Source organism: Octodon degus, unplaced genomic scaffold (genome assembly GCF_000260255.1).
Source record: "Octodon degus isolate 3935 unplaced genomic scaffold, OctDeg1.0 scaffold00088, whole genome shotgun sequence".
Lineage (NCBI taxonomy): Eukaryota > Metazoa > Chordata > Mammalia > Rodentia > Octodontidae > Octodon > Octodon degus.
In genome coordinates, this window is record NW_004524664.1 from 2,604,734 (window position 1) to 2,620,809 (window position 16,076).

Here is a 16,076-nt window from a genome sequence, read left to right on the forward strand (position 1 = left end):
AAAAAAAAATAAAAAAAATAAAGCCAAGCAGCCTAATCTTTTGAAGCCATGAACGTGTTGAGTCTCCCCAGGGGTCCTTGGCCATGGTAATATCTAACATAGCCCTTTGAATTGCAATGTTTATTGTTGGCCTGGTTCACATGAAATTGAAACAGGGCTTTAATATCTCAAAGAATCAAAATTACCAGGAACGTTTCATCATGTATGATTTATAGTATCAATTAAAAACTATGTCATAAAATTTATTTTCATGTATTATCTCTGAGAACTTTCCATATTGCAAAAAAAGACTATGTTCTAAATTGACCTATCATATACCCTCAAACCATCCATATGTTTATTTCATTTTTATTATGTTTTGGCTGCATGGCCTTAATAGAACTACTGAGCTCTTTGGCCTAAATCTCTAGCAAGAAGGCATTTATAATTTCTAAATCTGAAGATAAAGACTTGTTTTATGGTTCAATTAAATTGTAGAATCATTAAGAGTAACTATTAATATACATACACACATATACATTTCACATGTGATGGTACTAAGGCTTTGTTATACATAATAATAATTACTATTATCATTATATTTGTGCAAGATCACCTATCAAGTGGAAGAGTAACAATTCAAATCTATGTGCACCAATCTTTACAGTGTACACAAAGATGTAGTCAGGAATGAGAAGCTCACTTTTTAAAACTGTGCTCTACCTAGAGGGCCACTGAGGATATATGAGGCATACATCACCATTAGTTGTGAATTGTCAACTTGGCTGGAGGAAAAAGCTCCTAGCAATTTAGGAAAGCTCAGTTCTTGGTGTGTCTGTGCATGACAGGCACAAGGCCAGCACACTGAGGCCCGGGGACCCACTGTGGTTGGGAGAAGCACCAACCAGTAGACTTATAGTCTAGATAGACTAGCAAAGGGAAATAAGAAGGAAGTACGGATTTTGAAGAGCTCTGTCTTCACAGATGTGCCCTTTACTGCCACTGCCTTTAGGCATCAGTTCCTAGGTGTCCAGTTTCTTCAACCTTTCAACTAGATTGGTACTGGCAACTCTTTGCCAAGATTCCAGGCCTTCAACTTTGAATGGTTCTGTCCTTGACCCCTCTTGTTTTGTGGCTTCTATCTCCTTGGGTTGATCATCTAGCTCTCCAGCACATAGATGATCACTATGGATCCTCCTGATCCTGTATATCTATGTGATAAATCTTCTTGCAGAATTGTACATACATTTTCTATTGATTATGTTATTCTAGAGCACTCTAACCAATACAGAATATATTAAGAAGTCAGGTTTCTTTCTTCTTTGAAGAAAAGCCTATTACTATGCTGTAAAGACCTTAACCACATTATATTTTCAAGAGTTTTCTCTTCCCCACTCCAGCTAAATACACTCGGGAGAAATTTTGTCCATAACACTCAAGTTCTAAATAAAATAAAGCAATCCCATTTCCCTTTTACTATCAAGAAATCAATTAAACTTGTTAATTATTTTTTCTCAAATACTTAGGGTTACATAGAAATTATTAGAAAATTCAAATTTAATATTAAAGCACTGATTAAAGTAATGAATAAGACTATATTTTAAAAAATATTTTAAAGTATTTACCCTGCCAACATCACATTCAGCACCACTTTTCACCAAATATGGATCAACAGCACTTGAAGTGTTCAACAAAGTGATGCATGTATGATTTTGTACATAAGCATAAATCACAGAAATATTTGGCTGAATGTAAGGAGTTCGAAATGGGTAAGTACATATTAATCTTGCACATATGAGGTTCCTGAAAGCATAATAAAATGATATGATTATTGCACATCAGGTGTTTGAGTAATGCTTGTATTTTCTGACTTTGATAAATTTTAAAGTCCCTCCATCTATGCCAGTGTACTTAGAGAACCTGCGAAATCCACTGATCTAAATTTATCTTTCAAAGCAATAGTGGCCTTTCATTTACTATGTAGATTTCATATTTACTCTCAAATAATGTTTGTCCCAATATTTTACATCTCCCATAGAACAGAAGAATAAGTAAGACTGGGGCCGCGGAGATGGCTCAGTAGGATAAGTGCTTGCCTGGCAAGTGGAAGGGTTGAGTTCAATCCCCAGTTCCACAAAAAAAAAAAAAAAAAAAAAAAAAAAAAAAAAAAAATGAGTAGGACTATTACCTCTACCATCAGGACCTCATAGTATGGCATCAAATATGATTTAAATTCCATTAAATGTGCTACAAATGAAATAAATCTTTACAGAAATCCAAGAAAGACATGCATTCTAACCTAACAGTTAAGGAAAACTTCATAGAGAATATGCTGTTTGAATCAAACCTTAAAAATCATTAAATTTTCAGTGGGAAGAGTGGGATATTTCTTAACAAATTGAAGAAGCCTAAAATTGCATTATATATTTACCAAATATGAATTCCAGAAGTATATGAGGATGCTTTGCTAACTACTACTGATCCCTCTATGTGGTACATAGTAGGTTCCTAGCGGAATATCATAAATAAATTGTGTAACAGCTCTTCAAATAAAGGAGAAACTGAGCTCATTTTATAGACATTTGAGAATTTTCTTTTTGGAGAAGCCACCACGTGGACAGGAATATTCCTTCAATAAGCAAAAATAATAAGTTTGGAGAGAACGTGCAGTGGGTATTAAAGTCTGATTTTCCATTACATTAGAGAGCTTAATGATGATTTACATATAAAAGTTTCTAAAATAGATAAAACTTTATAGTTTGTGGCATGAGAAAAATGACAAGACTCAAAATTTTCATTTCAAATTCACTCCCAAACACATGACACCTGAAACCACTAAAATTAATGACAAGTACTAAAGAGAAACAAAACTTCAAAATGAGACATAAAAATGTCATTAGTATGTGTATAACATACCTCCAACCACACAGTCTATATCGCCTTTGCTGATCCCTACCACAGTTCCCAAAACTATCTACTTGAGCATTTACTTCTTCATAGCAAGCAAATGGAGCATTTCTTGAACCTGTGAAAGTTAGAAATATATTTCAGTTAAAACCCATATTTCTCCTTGACCTTCCTCCATAATGTTTCTTTTACCTCTTTCTCCATTATTATTTAATTCAAAGTTCTCCTCATGAGATTGGAAAGAAAAGACAAGGTAAACCAAAAGGTATTAATGTTCATGGTTATTATTTACAGATACTTTTAATTCAGTTTATAGGATGACCATTCAACAAGGCAATCATACCAAATCTCAAAAGGATCCTTGATTTCTCTTATCCTTTGCCACCTACCTCCATCAGCTTCTCCGAGTCCTACTGACAATATTCCTAAATGAGCCAAGCAAAACCCCTTGTCCCCTCCACTGTGGCCATCATTCTGCTGTGTTGCTTTCCACCTGACTGCTTATACTCTTCACTCCTCATAATTCTCTAAAATACAAATCTTGGTGGTCATTTTGCAAATAAAAAAACCAGATCTCAGTTTTATCTGTGTATTCCACTGGCTTACCATCACCTCAAGAATAAAATTTAGTTTTTCTGACCATGGTGCTTCCTCAGTCTGACTTCCTCACCCATTGTACTGCAGCCGTGTTCCCCTTTATCCCTAAGCACACCGAATTCACACTATTCAAATACTGCCTATATTTCTCCACCTGATATGCTCTTTCCCAAATTAACCCTTGAGTGCCTTCTTCTTAGTGTTCAATTTTCTACTTGAATTTCATTTTCAGAGGGAAACATTTCTGATACTGTATCTAAAGCATTCTCACAGTCATGAGCATTCTGTCCTATCACCCTGTTTGAGTTTGCTTTTACTTTTTACTTGTTTATGTCTTTTAATTGGCTTGTTTCTGTTATCACACCATTATGAAATACTTTGGTAATTGATGACTCATTGGTATCACTTTTTTGTCTGCTCCTTTCACTAGAATACAACTCCATGAGAATAAGAATGATTTTTGTGTTGTCTATCAGTTTGTTTCTAACGCAAGAAGAGCACTTCTTCTACTGAGGGTGCTAAATACATCTTTAGTGAATTAATTAAAAAAATATTTTGGGGCTGGGGAGATGGCTCAGTAGAATAAGTGCTTGCCTGACAAGTGCAAGGGCTTGAGTTCAATCCCCGGTTCCACAAAAAAAAAAAAAAAAAAAATTAAGTAGCCATGCCCCACCCATCATGTATTTTCCTCATGGCATCTGGCATTCAAAATCAGGACTTCCAGCATGAATTATACCCATTCTACTGAAAGCCCTAGAGATTATTTTAAGAATAATATTTGAAATAAATTCCTTACTAATTTTTCCTAGTTATTTTTCTAATGCCACTTCACTAATTTCATTACTTTCAGTTTTATAGCCCCCTGAATATTTCTTATTGAAAGTAGAAATATCAACTCCACAGTTTTTAAAGACCTTGAAGGTGGAATCAATTTAAATTTTCCATAAATGTATGGAGATAGACAGCAGTAGAACTCTTCCTCGTGGTTTTACACACTGTCTTAGGAGCATCTGCAGATAAAGGTGGAACTGGAATTTATTGTGAAATCTTGCCTCTTAACATCAATAAGACTATGATGCTCTGGTAATTTATTTTTTCTGCCTCCTCTACATGAATGTAGTTAGTGCAACAAAGCATAACTACTAATAAGTGTATATTACATACAACTTATGCTAATAATACATTAGAGAGGACCAATTGGGTAGAAACTGGCAATCATCTCCCAATATCCATTCCCCGTTTTTTCTTTTTCAGTAGTGTAACGCTCCTATTATCAGGACACTTAGACACAAAGATTTTTTAAAAAATTCTCATACTCCCGCCTTGCTGATTGTTTGTGTGACTCGGTTTAGGCAACCAAACACTGAGCGCACACTGTAAGAGAAGTACCCAGGGTAAAAGCCGATTATGCTTTCATTTATCTCTTTGATTTAATGGGTCCATATATGGATTTCATGCTGGGAAACTTCCAACAAAAACTGGGGATGGAAAAGGAAAAACAAAGAATATGGGCTCTTGAATAATACCGTAGGACAAAACTTTCCTAGCTCTGGAATCTTATGTGAGAAAGAAGTAAACTTTTGAACCTTTGTATTTCTAGGTTTCTGTAATAGAAATTTAGACTAATCTCTAGTTAGTAAAGAAGATGTGACAATGACAAATCAAATAGACTTCAGAAATCAGTATTCCATATGGAATGTATTAAACCAAATGCCGCAAATGGATAAGTAACAAGAACTATCCAGATCTCCAAACTGAGACAGAGTGTTCAGGGTAACAGTGAAGGTCAAGGAGGCAACTCAACCTATTGACCAAGGTAGGGAAGAGTTTACGGTGCCATGTTCAATAGGATTGGCTGTTTATACAAGCAACTTTATGGACACTGTAGAAATGGCCCACTATGAAATTGTTCACATCAAGTTTAGCTGAATAACCCTACTAGTATTTTCTGTTATGTGATTTATGTTACTTCCTGTTGCATTTGATCTCCCCTTTATGAGACTTTGCAATAGCATACCCTAAAACATTTTACTGTATCTCAGACAAAATGCACAAGAACCATTTTCAGGTTACCACTGTTCCTATCTCTTTTGTACCTATCTTTCTATTAAATGTATCATCCCATAAGAAATTATGTAGGAGCAAATGGTACTGAAATATCCCTTATATCAGAATTACAAATGTGTGCCAGATCATGAAATTCTGAGGCTAAACATTAACTAAATGTGTTCACACATTTTGCATGCTAAAGTTCAAAAAGTAATTTTCAGGATGAAATTTTGGATGTCTTCATCTCTTTTGATAACATTACCTAGCATATTTTACCAATCAATATTCAAAGAAGCCTATACTAAAGTATGCTATTTCTCTTTCATTTAAAATTGTATTATTAAGTCAATAAACACAAAGAAAATGAATCTACAATGTCATTGAGTGCGGAAGTGGTACTATGACTCCAGGAAAGTTAATATTGTTGAAAAATGTAAAGCAGCCAAGATATGATAACTAAGAGGAGAGGAAGCCTTAAGGTGCACATATAATGAAATTGCTGCAGCAGGAGTAGAGGCCACTCATGTTCTTATCTGAAAGTTGTGTGAAAGAGCTGGAATGAACAAGGCAAGTTGCAGTGTAACTGCAAGTAGTTTATATAAAAGCTTTGTCAGGTACTCTGCAAATTCAATTCCCTTATGAGCACAGACTGAGAGAACTATTCTAAAGAGGGTGTGTACCTAATATACGTGAAGTTGTGTGGCTCAGAGCCTGAGGAACAAGCTCTGAATACTCTGGCCTGCCTACTGCTTCCCATCTACTTACCTCAAAGTAAGCCACGTAGTCAAAATACTCTTCTAAGCAGAAGTTATCCTTTGTGTTTCCTTCCATTCAAAGGAGATGCCTACTGAAAAAAATCTAAACCATTCCACAATGAAGTCATGTCAAATGTCCTTTCAATAAACCAGTAAGCCCACATTACTGAAGATGAATATAAAAGCAATAATCAACAGTACATCTGAAGAAAATATGTATATCATATACATACAAAGAAAAGTATAAAACATAATAAAAAAGAACATCATGAAAGAATGAAAAAAATAAAGCCACATTAGAAATTTCAGTTGAAGACACTCTCTTCCAAAAGAAGGGAAACTCAAGGTTCCAACAGCCATTCTGACAACGTTAATTCATCAAACATAATCCGATCAGGACTCAATGAAACCAAAACCCCTCTAAACTGTAAAGGCAAAAAAAAGAGAAAAAAAAAAGATTACTATACTTTTTTTGAGTGACTACTTCCTACTAGCACTCTTCAAACACAGGAAGGAATAGATCTCAGGAATCAGATACATCTTACCACCGGTTCCTGAAACTGTGAATGTCCCTGTGGCACTCTCTGCCTTTTTCCTCTGACCAGGCTGTCATCTCCACCAAGGAGCTCTGAGTAACCATGTCTATAGAGGAAAAAGAAACCAGCCTATTGCTGATCACTGGAGCATATATCTTGGTCCTTCTTTCAACCCTAGCTGTTGTAGCCAGGGTTTGCAAGGGACACATAATTTTCAGTGTTATTTATTATACTCATGTAAAGAATAAAATGCAGAAGAGAGCAGGAAATCTCTCCACATATTAGATATCCAAAGACTCCAACTCAGGGACTGAATCCCATAGCAATGTCCGAAAAGTCCAGGTGAAGACCTAGAGCCTATGGCAATGTCCTCTATAAGTCCAGCTGGAATCCTAGAGCCCATGATAATGCCTCATGAAAGTTTATACCAAGGACCTCCATAGGGAGGGCCCAAAGGTCAATGGTGGAAACTGGAATGTCTCTGCAGTGGGATGAAGGATGGGTGCCACCTAGCTGAGGGATCTGCACTGCAGCAAGGAAGCAATCCTTAAGGTAAGGACCAGAGCTCCCCTGAAAACAACTGTAGCCATCCTCAATGATAGTGAGAACCCAAGCACCTTGGATGATGAGAACAGCTGAGTTCATATCAGTAAAACCAGAGTGACAACAGCACACCACCTTCCCCTCCAGTTCTGCTTTCATGCTGTTCACAACAATCTTCAGGTGGGCTTTCCACACTGAGAATCATGCTGACTCAGTTCAGGCTTTACAAGTTGACCATTCATTAATCTAGCACACTGGCCTTTCTTCCAGCTGTCATTCCCTCAGTAAAGGGAGTCATTGGAGAGAGGGTAACTTCAAATCATGCTGACTCAGTTCAAGCTTTATAAATTGACCATGCATTAATCTAGTACATTGGCATTTCTTCCAGCTGTCATTCCCTCAGTAAGGGAGTCATTGGAGAGGGGGTAACTTGCTTTTTTTTATAACCCTTAGGCTATAACTGGAATGGCTTTTTACACAGTCCTTTTCCTTTTTCCATGAAAGTCCAGTTCTCTTCTTAGGGACAGATTTTATTGTTAGAATACATAAATATGAATGCCCCTAGTTCAGGTACACTGCCTTCCCCTTGTGGAGAAAGAAATGAATCCTGATGTATGGGAACTAAAAGTAAAAAGCTCCTCCAATGAAAATACATCTCAAGTCCTCATCTTTTTGGACAAGTGCTTTCCTGTTACTTAGCATGTTTTGAAATTTCACAAGTCACAGTCTTGCAATATGTACATGATATATTGTTATGTGCTCCCTCAGAAAAGTTCTCCAGCCCAGGAACCCATATTCTGCTGAATCTAAGTAAAAGGCACAACTTTTCACTTTGAGGTAAAAGAATTAAACCTTATCATATCTAAAGAAACTCAAAGGCTGGAAAAAAGAAAATTAAAGCCATAATTTTCTTCCTGCAACCCAAGACGCTAAAACAGCTAAGGGGATTTCTAGGAATTATAGGTTTTTATTACCTTTGGACAGCAGGGTATGGAGAAGTCAAATGATTCTCCTATCAGCTTAAAAGGAAGTCCAAGAAGCAGATACCCATATTTTAATCTGGGAACCTGATTTTAGAAATGCATCCTAGAAGCTTAAATGGGCACTTGTAAATGACGCAGCACTGAGCCTACAAAAGGGACACTGTTTCAACTTGTATTTTGATGAATAGTGGGACATAGCTTTGAGTGTGCTTACACAGGATTGAGGAACTACTCAAGCCTGTAGGTATCTGAGTCATGAATTAGACAGTGTAGCAAAGGGGAGAAAAGGGACCTGCACAACTAACATAGGGGTGTTCATTTACACATTTGACAAAGTTAGTGTCATGTGACACAACTTTGCCTAGCAACTGATTGCTTGGACTATTTCTCCAGATTGGTGTTCTCTGGACTGAAGCAGCTTGAGCACATGGCTTGCCCAGGTGCTCTTTGTTCTCAGACCAACCTTGACTCTTCCCTCACACAGACAGGATTTCTAGCTTCAGTCAATCCCTACACAATGGAATGGACTATATGCTTACAGCTAGGGTTGCCATAGCTCTCCTGGTACCAGACCTTTTCAAGCTAATTTTAGGCAAAGATCTCACTTTATATACACCTAACAATGTGACAAAACTTCTTTCTTCCAAAGGTAGTTTATGACTATCAGACAACTGACTTCTTAAATACCAGGCTTTACTTCTAGAAAGACCAGCCATTCATTAAAGACATCTTCTTCCTTAAACCCTGCCATCTTCCTACCAGAAAATGAAGAAGCTGATGTTGAAAGACATGACTGCAAAAGGTAATTCCCCATACATATGCAGCTAGAGAAGACTTGTTAGATATAACCCTCACAACCCTGATTTGACCCTTTTCTGTGAGAGCAGTTCATTCATGGAAATTTGCAGGGTATGCAGACAAGAAAGGCAGGGTATGCAGTAGTGACTTTATATAGACAACTAAAAGCTCTTCACTTGCTGCTAAGACTAGTCCTCAGCTAGCAGAACTCATAGTTTGTACCAATGCTTTTAAACTCAATGAGAAACAATCAATCAGTATTTATAATGACAATGATTACATGCAGTTACTCCAACAATAGGACAACTAAGTGAAAATGTTCCCTTACATTGGGAACAACAACAAGAATAACAACAACAACAAAAAAACACCATCCTATTCTCACTACTGTAACTCTACTAAGTGCTTAAGACGGATATTCCCTGAGCAGTGCATCTACTTTAACTTCACAGGTTGAAGAAAACAGACTGGTTTAATCACCCTAGAATTAGACGGAAAGCCCCAACGGCATTTATTGGTCTTACAGATGCAATCTGTGGCACTGGTAAATGTAGGGAAATGTACACTGGCACTTGCATGGCCACTAGTTAAGAGTGTCAAAAGTACCAACAAACTTGCAAATTTACCCCATCTAGAACCCTGGACAAGAAGTGTGCTTCACTTGTCTGATTATTTGGCTTCTATTTTTATCCCTTCCCTAGAATTGAGAATGTCATGCAACACACCAAGGCCTTAACTAACTATACTTAATGGATCTTAACACCATGATTGGTCTCATTCCTGAATAAACAAGTAAAATAATGAGGCTATCTGTCCTCCAAAATCTGATGGCATTAGACATTCTAACAGCAGCATAAGAGAATATTTGTACAATTGTAAAAACTAAATGTTGTGTGTATATTTCTGATTCTTCTGCTAATATCTCAATGACTGCTTAGGATATTAAACAATAAGTTAATGCCATATCGGATTCTGAAATTCTCTGGACCTTCTCCTTTCCCTTTTTGTAAGAGGCTATTACTGGCTCTTCTTAGTGGAAATCCTTTACTAGTTATATTCATAATAAACTTACTGATATTATTATTTGGCCCATGAATGCTTACCTGTTTCTTTGGCCTTCTCTTCCAGACTTAGAGCTATATGCCCACCCAAAATGAGAATGCCTGGCATCTATCAAGGGTCTCTAGATAGATCCTCTGGAGAGTATCTCTCACTTCCCATCACAACTATGATCCCCTTCAGCCAGTCTTCCCTCTTTACCCCCTCATGACAGTTAGGAGTACCTCTTCTGAGAGGGGGAAATTGTAGATGGATAAGTTAGTTAGAAATATCATAGGCAGTCAGACAGGGCTAGGCCTTCAAAGAACTCATTGCAGGAGATAGGAACATATTACAACTGTAACTAGAGGCACATTCATTGAGGGCGAGGCCTCAAAATAAAGACAAAGTGACTATAATGACATAATGATCAATATTCTAAATTGACATCAGTTATTTTGTGTGGGGAAGCCATGAACTCCTGACCCATCCCTTCTAGGAACAGTTCTTGTTTATTTCTACATACATTTGTTACATCACTTGCTTCCCAACTGGATCAATACTGCCTAAGTGACTATACTTGTATTCATACTAGCTGACCATAGTTTATACCCACTTCATGATTTTTTACCCACCTTGTGATTTTTCTCTATAAGCTTTCTCTCAGAAGTGAGGTCCTTGGCAACCAACTCAGGACCCCTCCTATTTCGCAGGAACTGTACCTCTCCCCATCGATAAGTATTTCCTACTCTTAACTTTTATTATGCCTTAGAATTCCTCCTTCAATTCTGGGAAACATGAATTTGACCTATCAGATATCTAGCAGGTTGGCAGTTTTAATATTTCCCTTATATCATGTAAAGGTCATATATCACTACCTTAGTAGAGTAGATCATAAGAACAATAAATTGCTTAGCCATAAGTGTATTGCTGCTGATGAAAAATGAGTCATAAGGTCAAAAGGAATGTTTTATCAGCTACAATAAATGTTAAAAAGGTATTCCATTCTAAAAGGCCATGTACATGATTTCTTCTTATAGAGTATAAAGAACGTTTCAGAAAAAGAAAAAATTTATCCTGTGAATTCAGTCAATTTTCTTTATGCTAACAAAAAAATGTAAAAAGTATAAATACATATTTTTGTATTTAGGAAAGAGTTTTTGATACAAGAAGACCTGGATGAACTGAATATCATATAGAAATGAGGCTTTCATACATACAAGCATCTTTTTAACCAGAACTTGCTGCTCTATAAATGAATGGAAGAACAGTCTAGTCATAAAAGGAGAATGATCCAGGCATGATGCAGTATTTGTAATACCAGCATTGGGAGGCTGACACAGAAGGATTGTGAGATGCAGGCCAGATTTTCAGACAGAGAGACCTTGTCTCAAAAAAATAACCTGACAGAGAGATAGATAGATAGAGACAGACAGAGAGACAGAGAGAGACAGACAGACAGACACAGACAGAGAGACAAGAGTCAGAGAGAGAGACAGAGAGACTGAGACAGAGACAGAGGAAGAAGGAGAGTAAAATAAAGTCTGTGTTAAGGCTTGAATGATAACATGAACCAAAAGAATAGATGGAATCTAAAATACAAAAATAAATTACATCTTCTAACATCATCCCACATATAAAAATTGTGCCAAGAAAGCAATAGTGAAGAAGAAGCATAAAAAAGGAGAAAATTAAGTAGTATGCTATTCTTACATAACCACTGCCATTGAATCCAAAGGAAAATCAAACTACACAATACCTTAAAAAATAATAATAGAACTGAATAAAACAATTGGTACCAAACAGGAAAAATTCCATGAGGAATAAAGAGAGGATGTGGTCTCATGTATATGTACAAAAATATAAAGACAGATAAATGGGGGTAAATACTTGACATAAAGACATAAACTTGCCAAATTTGATGAAGAATAAAATGCAAGAAAGTCAAATAAACATTAAGCACCTTAAACAGATTATAAACAACAACAGTAATTCCTAATCATATAAAACAATAAAGAGAACAACCAAAATCAACTAGAGGGAAAGGGGCTTTCTAAGCAGTTTCACTAAGAATAACAAAAAAGTGATGGGAAAGTGGAAATAATAATAGGAGAATAGAATAAGACTGTAAAAACAATAAAATATTAAAATAACAACATTATTAAGAACAATAATAGGATAATAACTTGACTCTTCACTAGCAATAATAAAAGCCATTCTACAATAGAATGGTATTACTAAATGTTCTGGCGGCAATGCCAGACAGATGGCTGTTGAGTGGTTCCAGACACATTTCTATCTACAACAAGAGACCAAAGCAAACACACACAAAGAAACAACAGTTGTCTCATTAGCTGAGGAGATTACCAGAACTGAGACACTGAGGCACAGAGACACATTGTAGCCTGATGAAGAAGGGAGTTATACTACTTTGTAAGAACTAACCCTGAGCCAAAAGGGATTTTAGTGCTACATCAAGGGTAATAGGGAGACCAAGCAGCCCCTACTCACGCCATGGTGACCTGAAATAATCATCTCTATGAATGTCTACACAGCCCTAACAGATCCTAAGCCCAGCTTAGAGTGATCCCAAGTTACCAGACCTTTGAGCTCCCTTGGAGAACGAGTCCGGAGGGCTCACCCCTCCTAAGATTGGATCACTGCATTCCTTGTTTCAGTGTCATAAGTCTATTTTCATTTGTCTATTTTATTTTCCATTTTCATTTTAATTTCATTGACCCATTGGTTGTTCAGGAGCATATAACAAAATGCCCATGTATTTTTGAATTTTCTAAAATTCTACTTGATGCTGGCTTTCAGTTTCATACTATGGTGGTCAGAAAAGACACTGTTATTTCAGTGCTCTTGCATTTGTCAACCTTTTTTGTGGCCTAACATAGCACTTCTCCTGAAATAGGTTCTGTATGTCCTTGAGGAGATATATATTCTGATACTATTGGACAGAATATTTTGTATGTTTCTGTTAGATCTATTGTTTCAAATTGAAGTTCAACTCCAATGATTAACACTATCAATTTTCTGTCATAATCCATTACTGAAAGTGATGGATGGAAATTCCTTGCTATTATTATACAGCACTGTCTTTTCTTGCATGTTTATTAATATTTGCTTCATAAAATTTCAGTTGTCTGATATTGAGTGCTCATTTATTTTTATTTTTTAATTTCTTTGAAGAGTAAAAACAAAAGTAAAGACAGCAAATACAAAGACAGAAACAGCATAACATACAGCAATACATATGTCACAGATTTTCAAAACAAGAATAGAAAATTAACAATCATTGTTATATTATGTATTTTTATCATCAAATCTGTTGCTCAGATTAACAGATATAGCAATGGAAGATTAGACAAATAATTGAATATTAACTTGCTTTCAATAAACCTTAATTTTTTCTTGTCTTTTTTACTTTTTAAAAAGATTTACTTTAAAGAGAGTATAATAATTGATAAGACATTATAAATGGTACACATTTAGAAGACCAAGATGAGAAGTATTCAACCATGGGTTTTGTATTACACATTGCTGTCCTCGATGTAGTTGCTTAAACTGCAGATATCAGCATACAGAGTTCGTGAAGGTGAAAATTCTAAACATTAACTGACATTTTCAAAAACCTGATGGAAATTATTAGCACAATCATCTCAAACATCTTATTTTGTTTATATACTTGCATGATTTTTCCCCCTTCCTTTTTTGTTTTCTCCTTTCCCTCATCTTAATTATTTATGAGTACTCATTTAATTACAATTGTGAGATCTCGAGTTTCCATCTCCATTATTACCTCACAGGATGCCTTTCTGCTCATTCCCTCTCAGGGTCTGTGCACCCACAGAGCTCAAGTGAGTCTCTATCTAGGCCTTGCTCACAGTTTGGGGCATAACCACACATGATGCCAGAACAACTCCAGATCAAGGGAGTAGACTAGTTTTCTGAGATGGTGGTTTAAATGCTCACAACGTAGACACTGTTGGAATGCTACAGAACTGGAATCTACAGCTTAGAACAACAAGAAACACTAGGTCCCAGAACAGCATTAATCTTTTGCTATATTAGTTCTACAGTTTGAGAAGCAGACAATATGAGCACAGTGCTGGCATCAAGAACACAATGTAATTGCTATTTTGAAGTTTTTGAGGAAGTGCTTTTGGACCTCGAGTGTGTAGTGCGGGGGTGGAAAGAGGAGCCATGGTTCCAAGGCCTGGAGTCTGTACAGGGCTGGAAGGTGGCAGCTCCAGAGCCAGAGTACTTCTAAGTATAGTTAAACCATGGATTTTTGGGGCAGTAGGGTAGGCACACTGATACACCTACTCCAGGGGTCAGGAGAAAAACAGTTGCAGGAGACATTGTGGCAAAAGATGCTATAGTTTTCTGCAAAGCAGCTCCATATAGATCATAGCAGTACATGCTGAGTAGCTAGTAATGAAAATCACCTTACTTCTTCATTCATAACGACCAGACAATCGATGCAGCAATACTATCTGTGTTTACTGGCTTTTTTTCCTCTCCTGTGTTATTTCACGTTCTTAAATGTTCCATTAAGCTCTCCCAGTACTATTATTTTCACTCCTATATTGCTGATGTTTTGGTTTGTTGTGGGTGTGGGGATAAAGGCTAGTATCTCCTTAAGAGTCAACACAATGAAGGGAAAAATCAAGAGCAAAAATCCAACTAAGAAACATTTAGACTACTTTCTAGAAAATCCAACTAGGAAACAATAGTATAAGGAAATCATGCCATTTGATAGCAGTGACAATGTAACAACAATGATAATAACCTGATTTAAAAATAAGATGAATAGAAATTCCTTAGAAGAGTTGTCACCTACAGGTATTCTACAAACTGCTCAACATCACTAATCACTAATACCAAAGAAATATCACAGTGAGAACTGACCTTACAAAACTTGAATGATTATTATCAAAATACAAATGCTAAAAAATATTGGTGAACTTTGTCCATTACTATTGGTAGAAAAGTACAAATTGGTATAGATTCAATGGAAAACTGTATGAAGCTTCCTCCCAAAGTTAAAAATAGAATTACATTATGATTCAGAATCTCAACTTTGGGCACACATTCAAAGAAAGGGGATTATATTTCAAATATTATATATACCCAGCTACTTCCAAAACTTCATTTAATAGCCAAGATTTGAAAAATAACCTGAATGTTCAACAACACAATAATGAATTAAAAGGTAATATTAATGATACATAAAGATACATCACAAGAAAATTTACCTTACTAGGAAAAGAAATCATGGTATGTCATGAAAAAATAAGTGGACAAACTTGGAAAATGTTATGCTAAATAAAATGATCCAGATTTAGAAAGATAAATATCACATGATCTCATACATAAATGGAATATAAATTTCTCAAATTTATTAAAGTAGAGAGAATAATGACTATGGAAGGATGGGAAAAAGGAAGAGTGGGAATATGTTGGTCAAGAGGTCCCAAGTGTCAGACTGGCAAGATAGCTCAGTGGTCTAAAGCACCTGTGTAGGCAAGCTTAGGCAGGTGCAGGGGACCACTGTCTAATCTCCAGCACCACACACTGCGCCAGCCCCACCCTCAGGGTGAGCTCAGCTGGCTAAAAGAAAAAAGAGGTGCTGAATGTGAGTTGTGCAAAATGATGAAGAGATGTCAAATACAGCAACGTGACTAGAATAAATAATGCTGTATTGCCTACTTGAAATTTGCTTTAAACAGTCTTAAGATATTTTAAAAGAAAAAACAGAAAACTTTAAGTATGTGAAGTGATATTTAAATTGTTTAGAGTGACTATCTCACAATACATCATATATCAAAACATCAAGTCATATACCTAAAGACATTACTTCTATGTGTCAATTATGTCAATAA

The 16,076-nt window shown here is 36.2% G+C and overlaps 1 protein-coding gene across 1 annotated transcript in view; it reads right to left on the bottom strand.

Annotated features, from left to right (window-relative positions):
- Nucleotides 1-16,076, bottom strand: part of LOC101573093 (disintegrin and metalloproteinase domain-containing protein 32) — a 147,242-nt gene that overhangs the window by 42,067 nt on the left and 89,099 nt on the right. The window contains exons 14-16 of the mRNA XM_023722022.1: nucleotides 4,328-4,397; nucleotides 2,896-3,004; nucleotides 1,605-1,782 (exon numbers count right to left, since the gene is read on the bottom strand). Of these exons, the coding sequence (XP_023577790.1) occupies nucleotides 1,605-1,782; nucleotides 2,896-3,004; nucleotides 4,328-4,397 (357 nt within the window). The remainder of the gene's footprint in view (nucleotides 1-1,604; nucleotides 1,783-2,895; nucleotides 3,005-4,327; nucleotides 4,398-16,076) is intronic.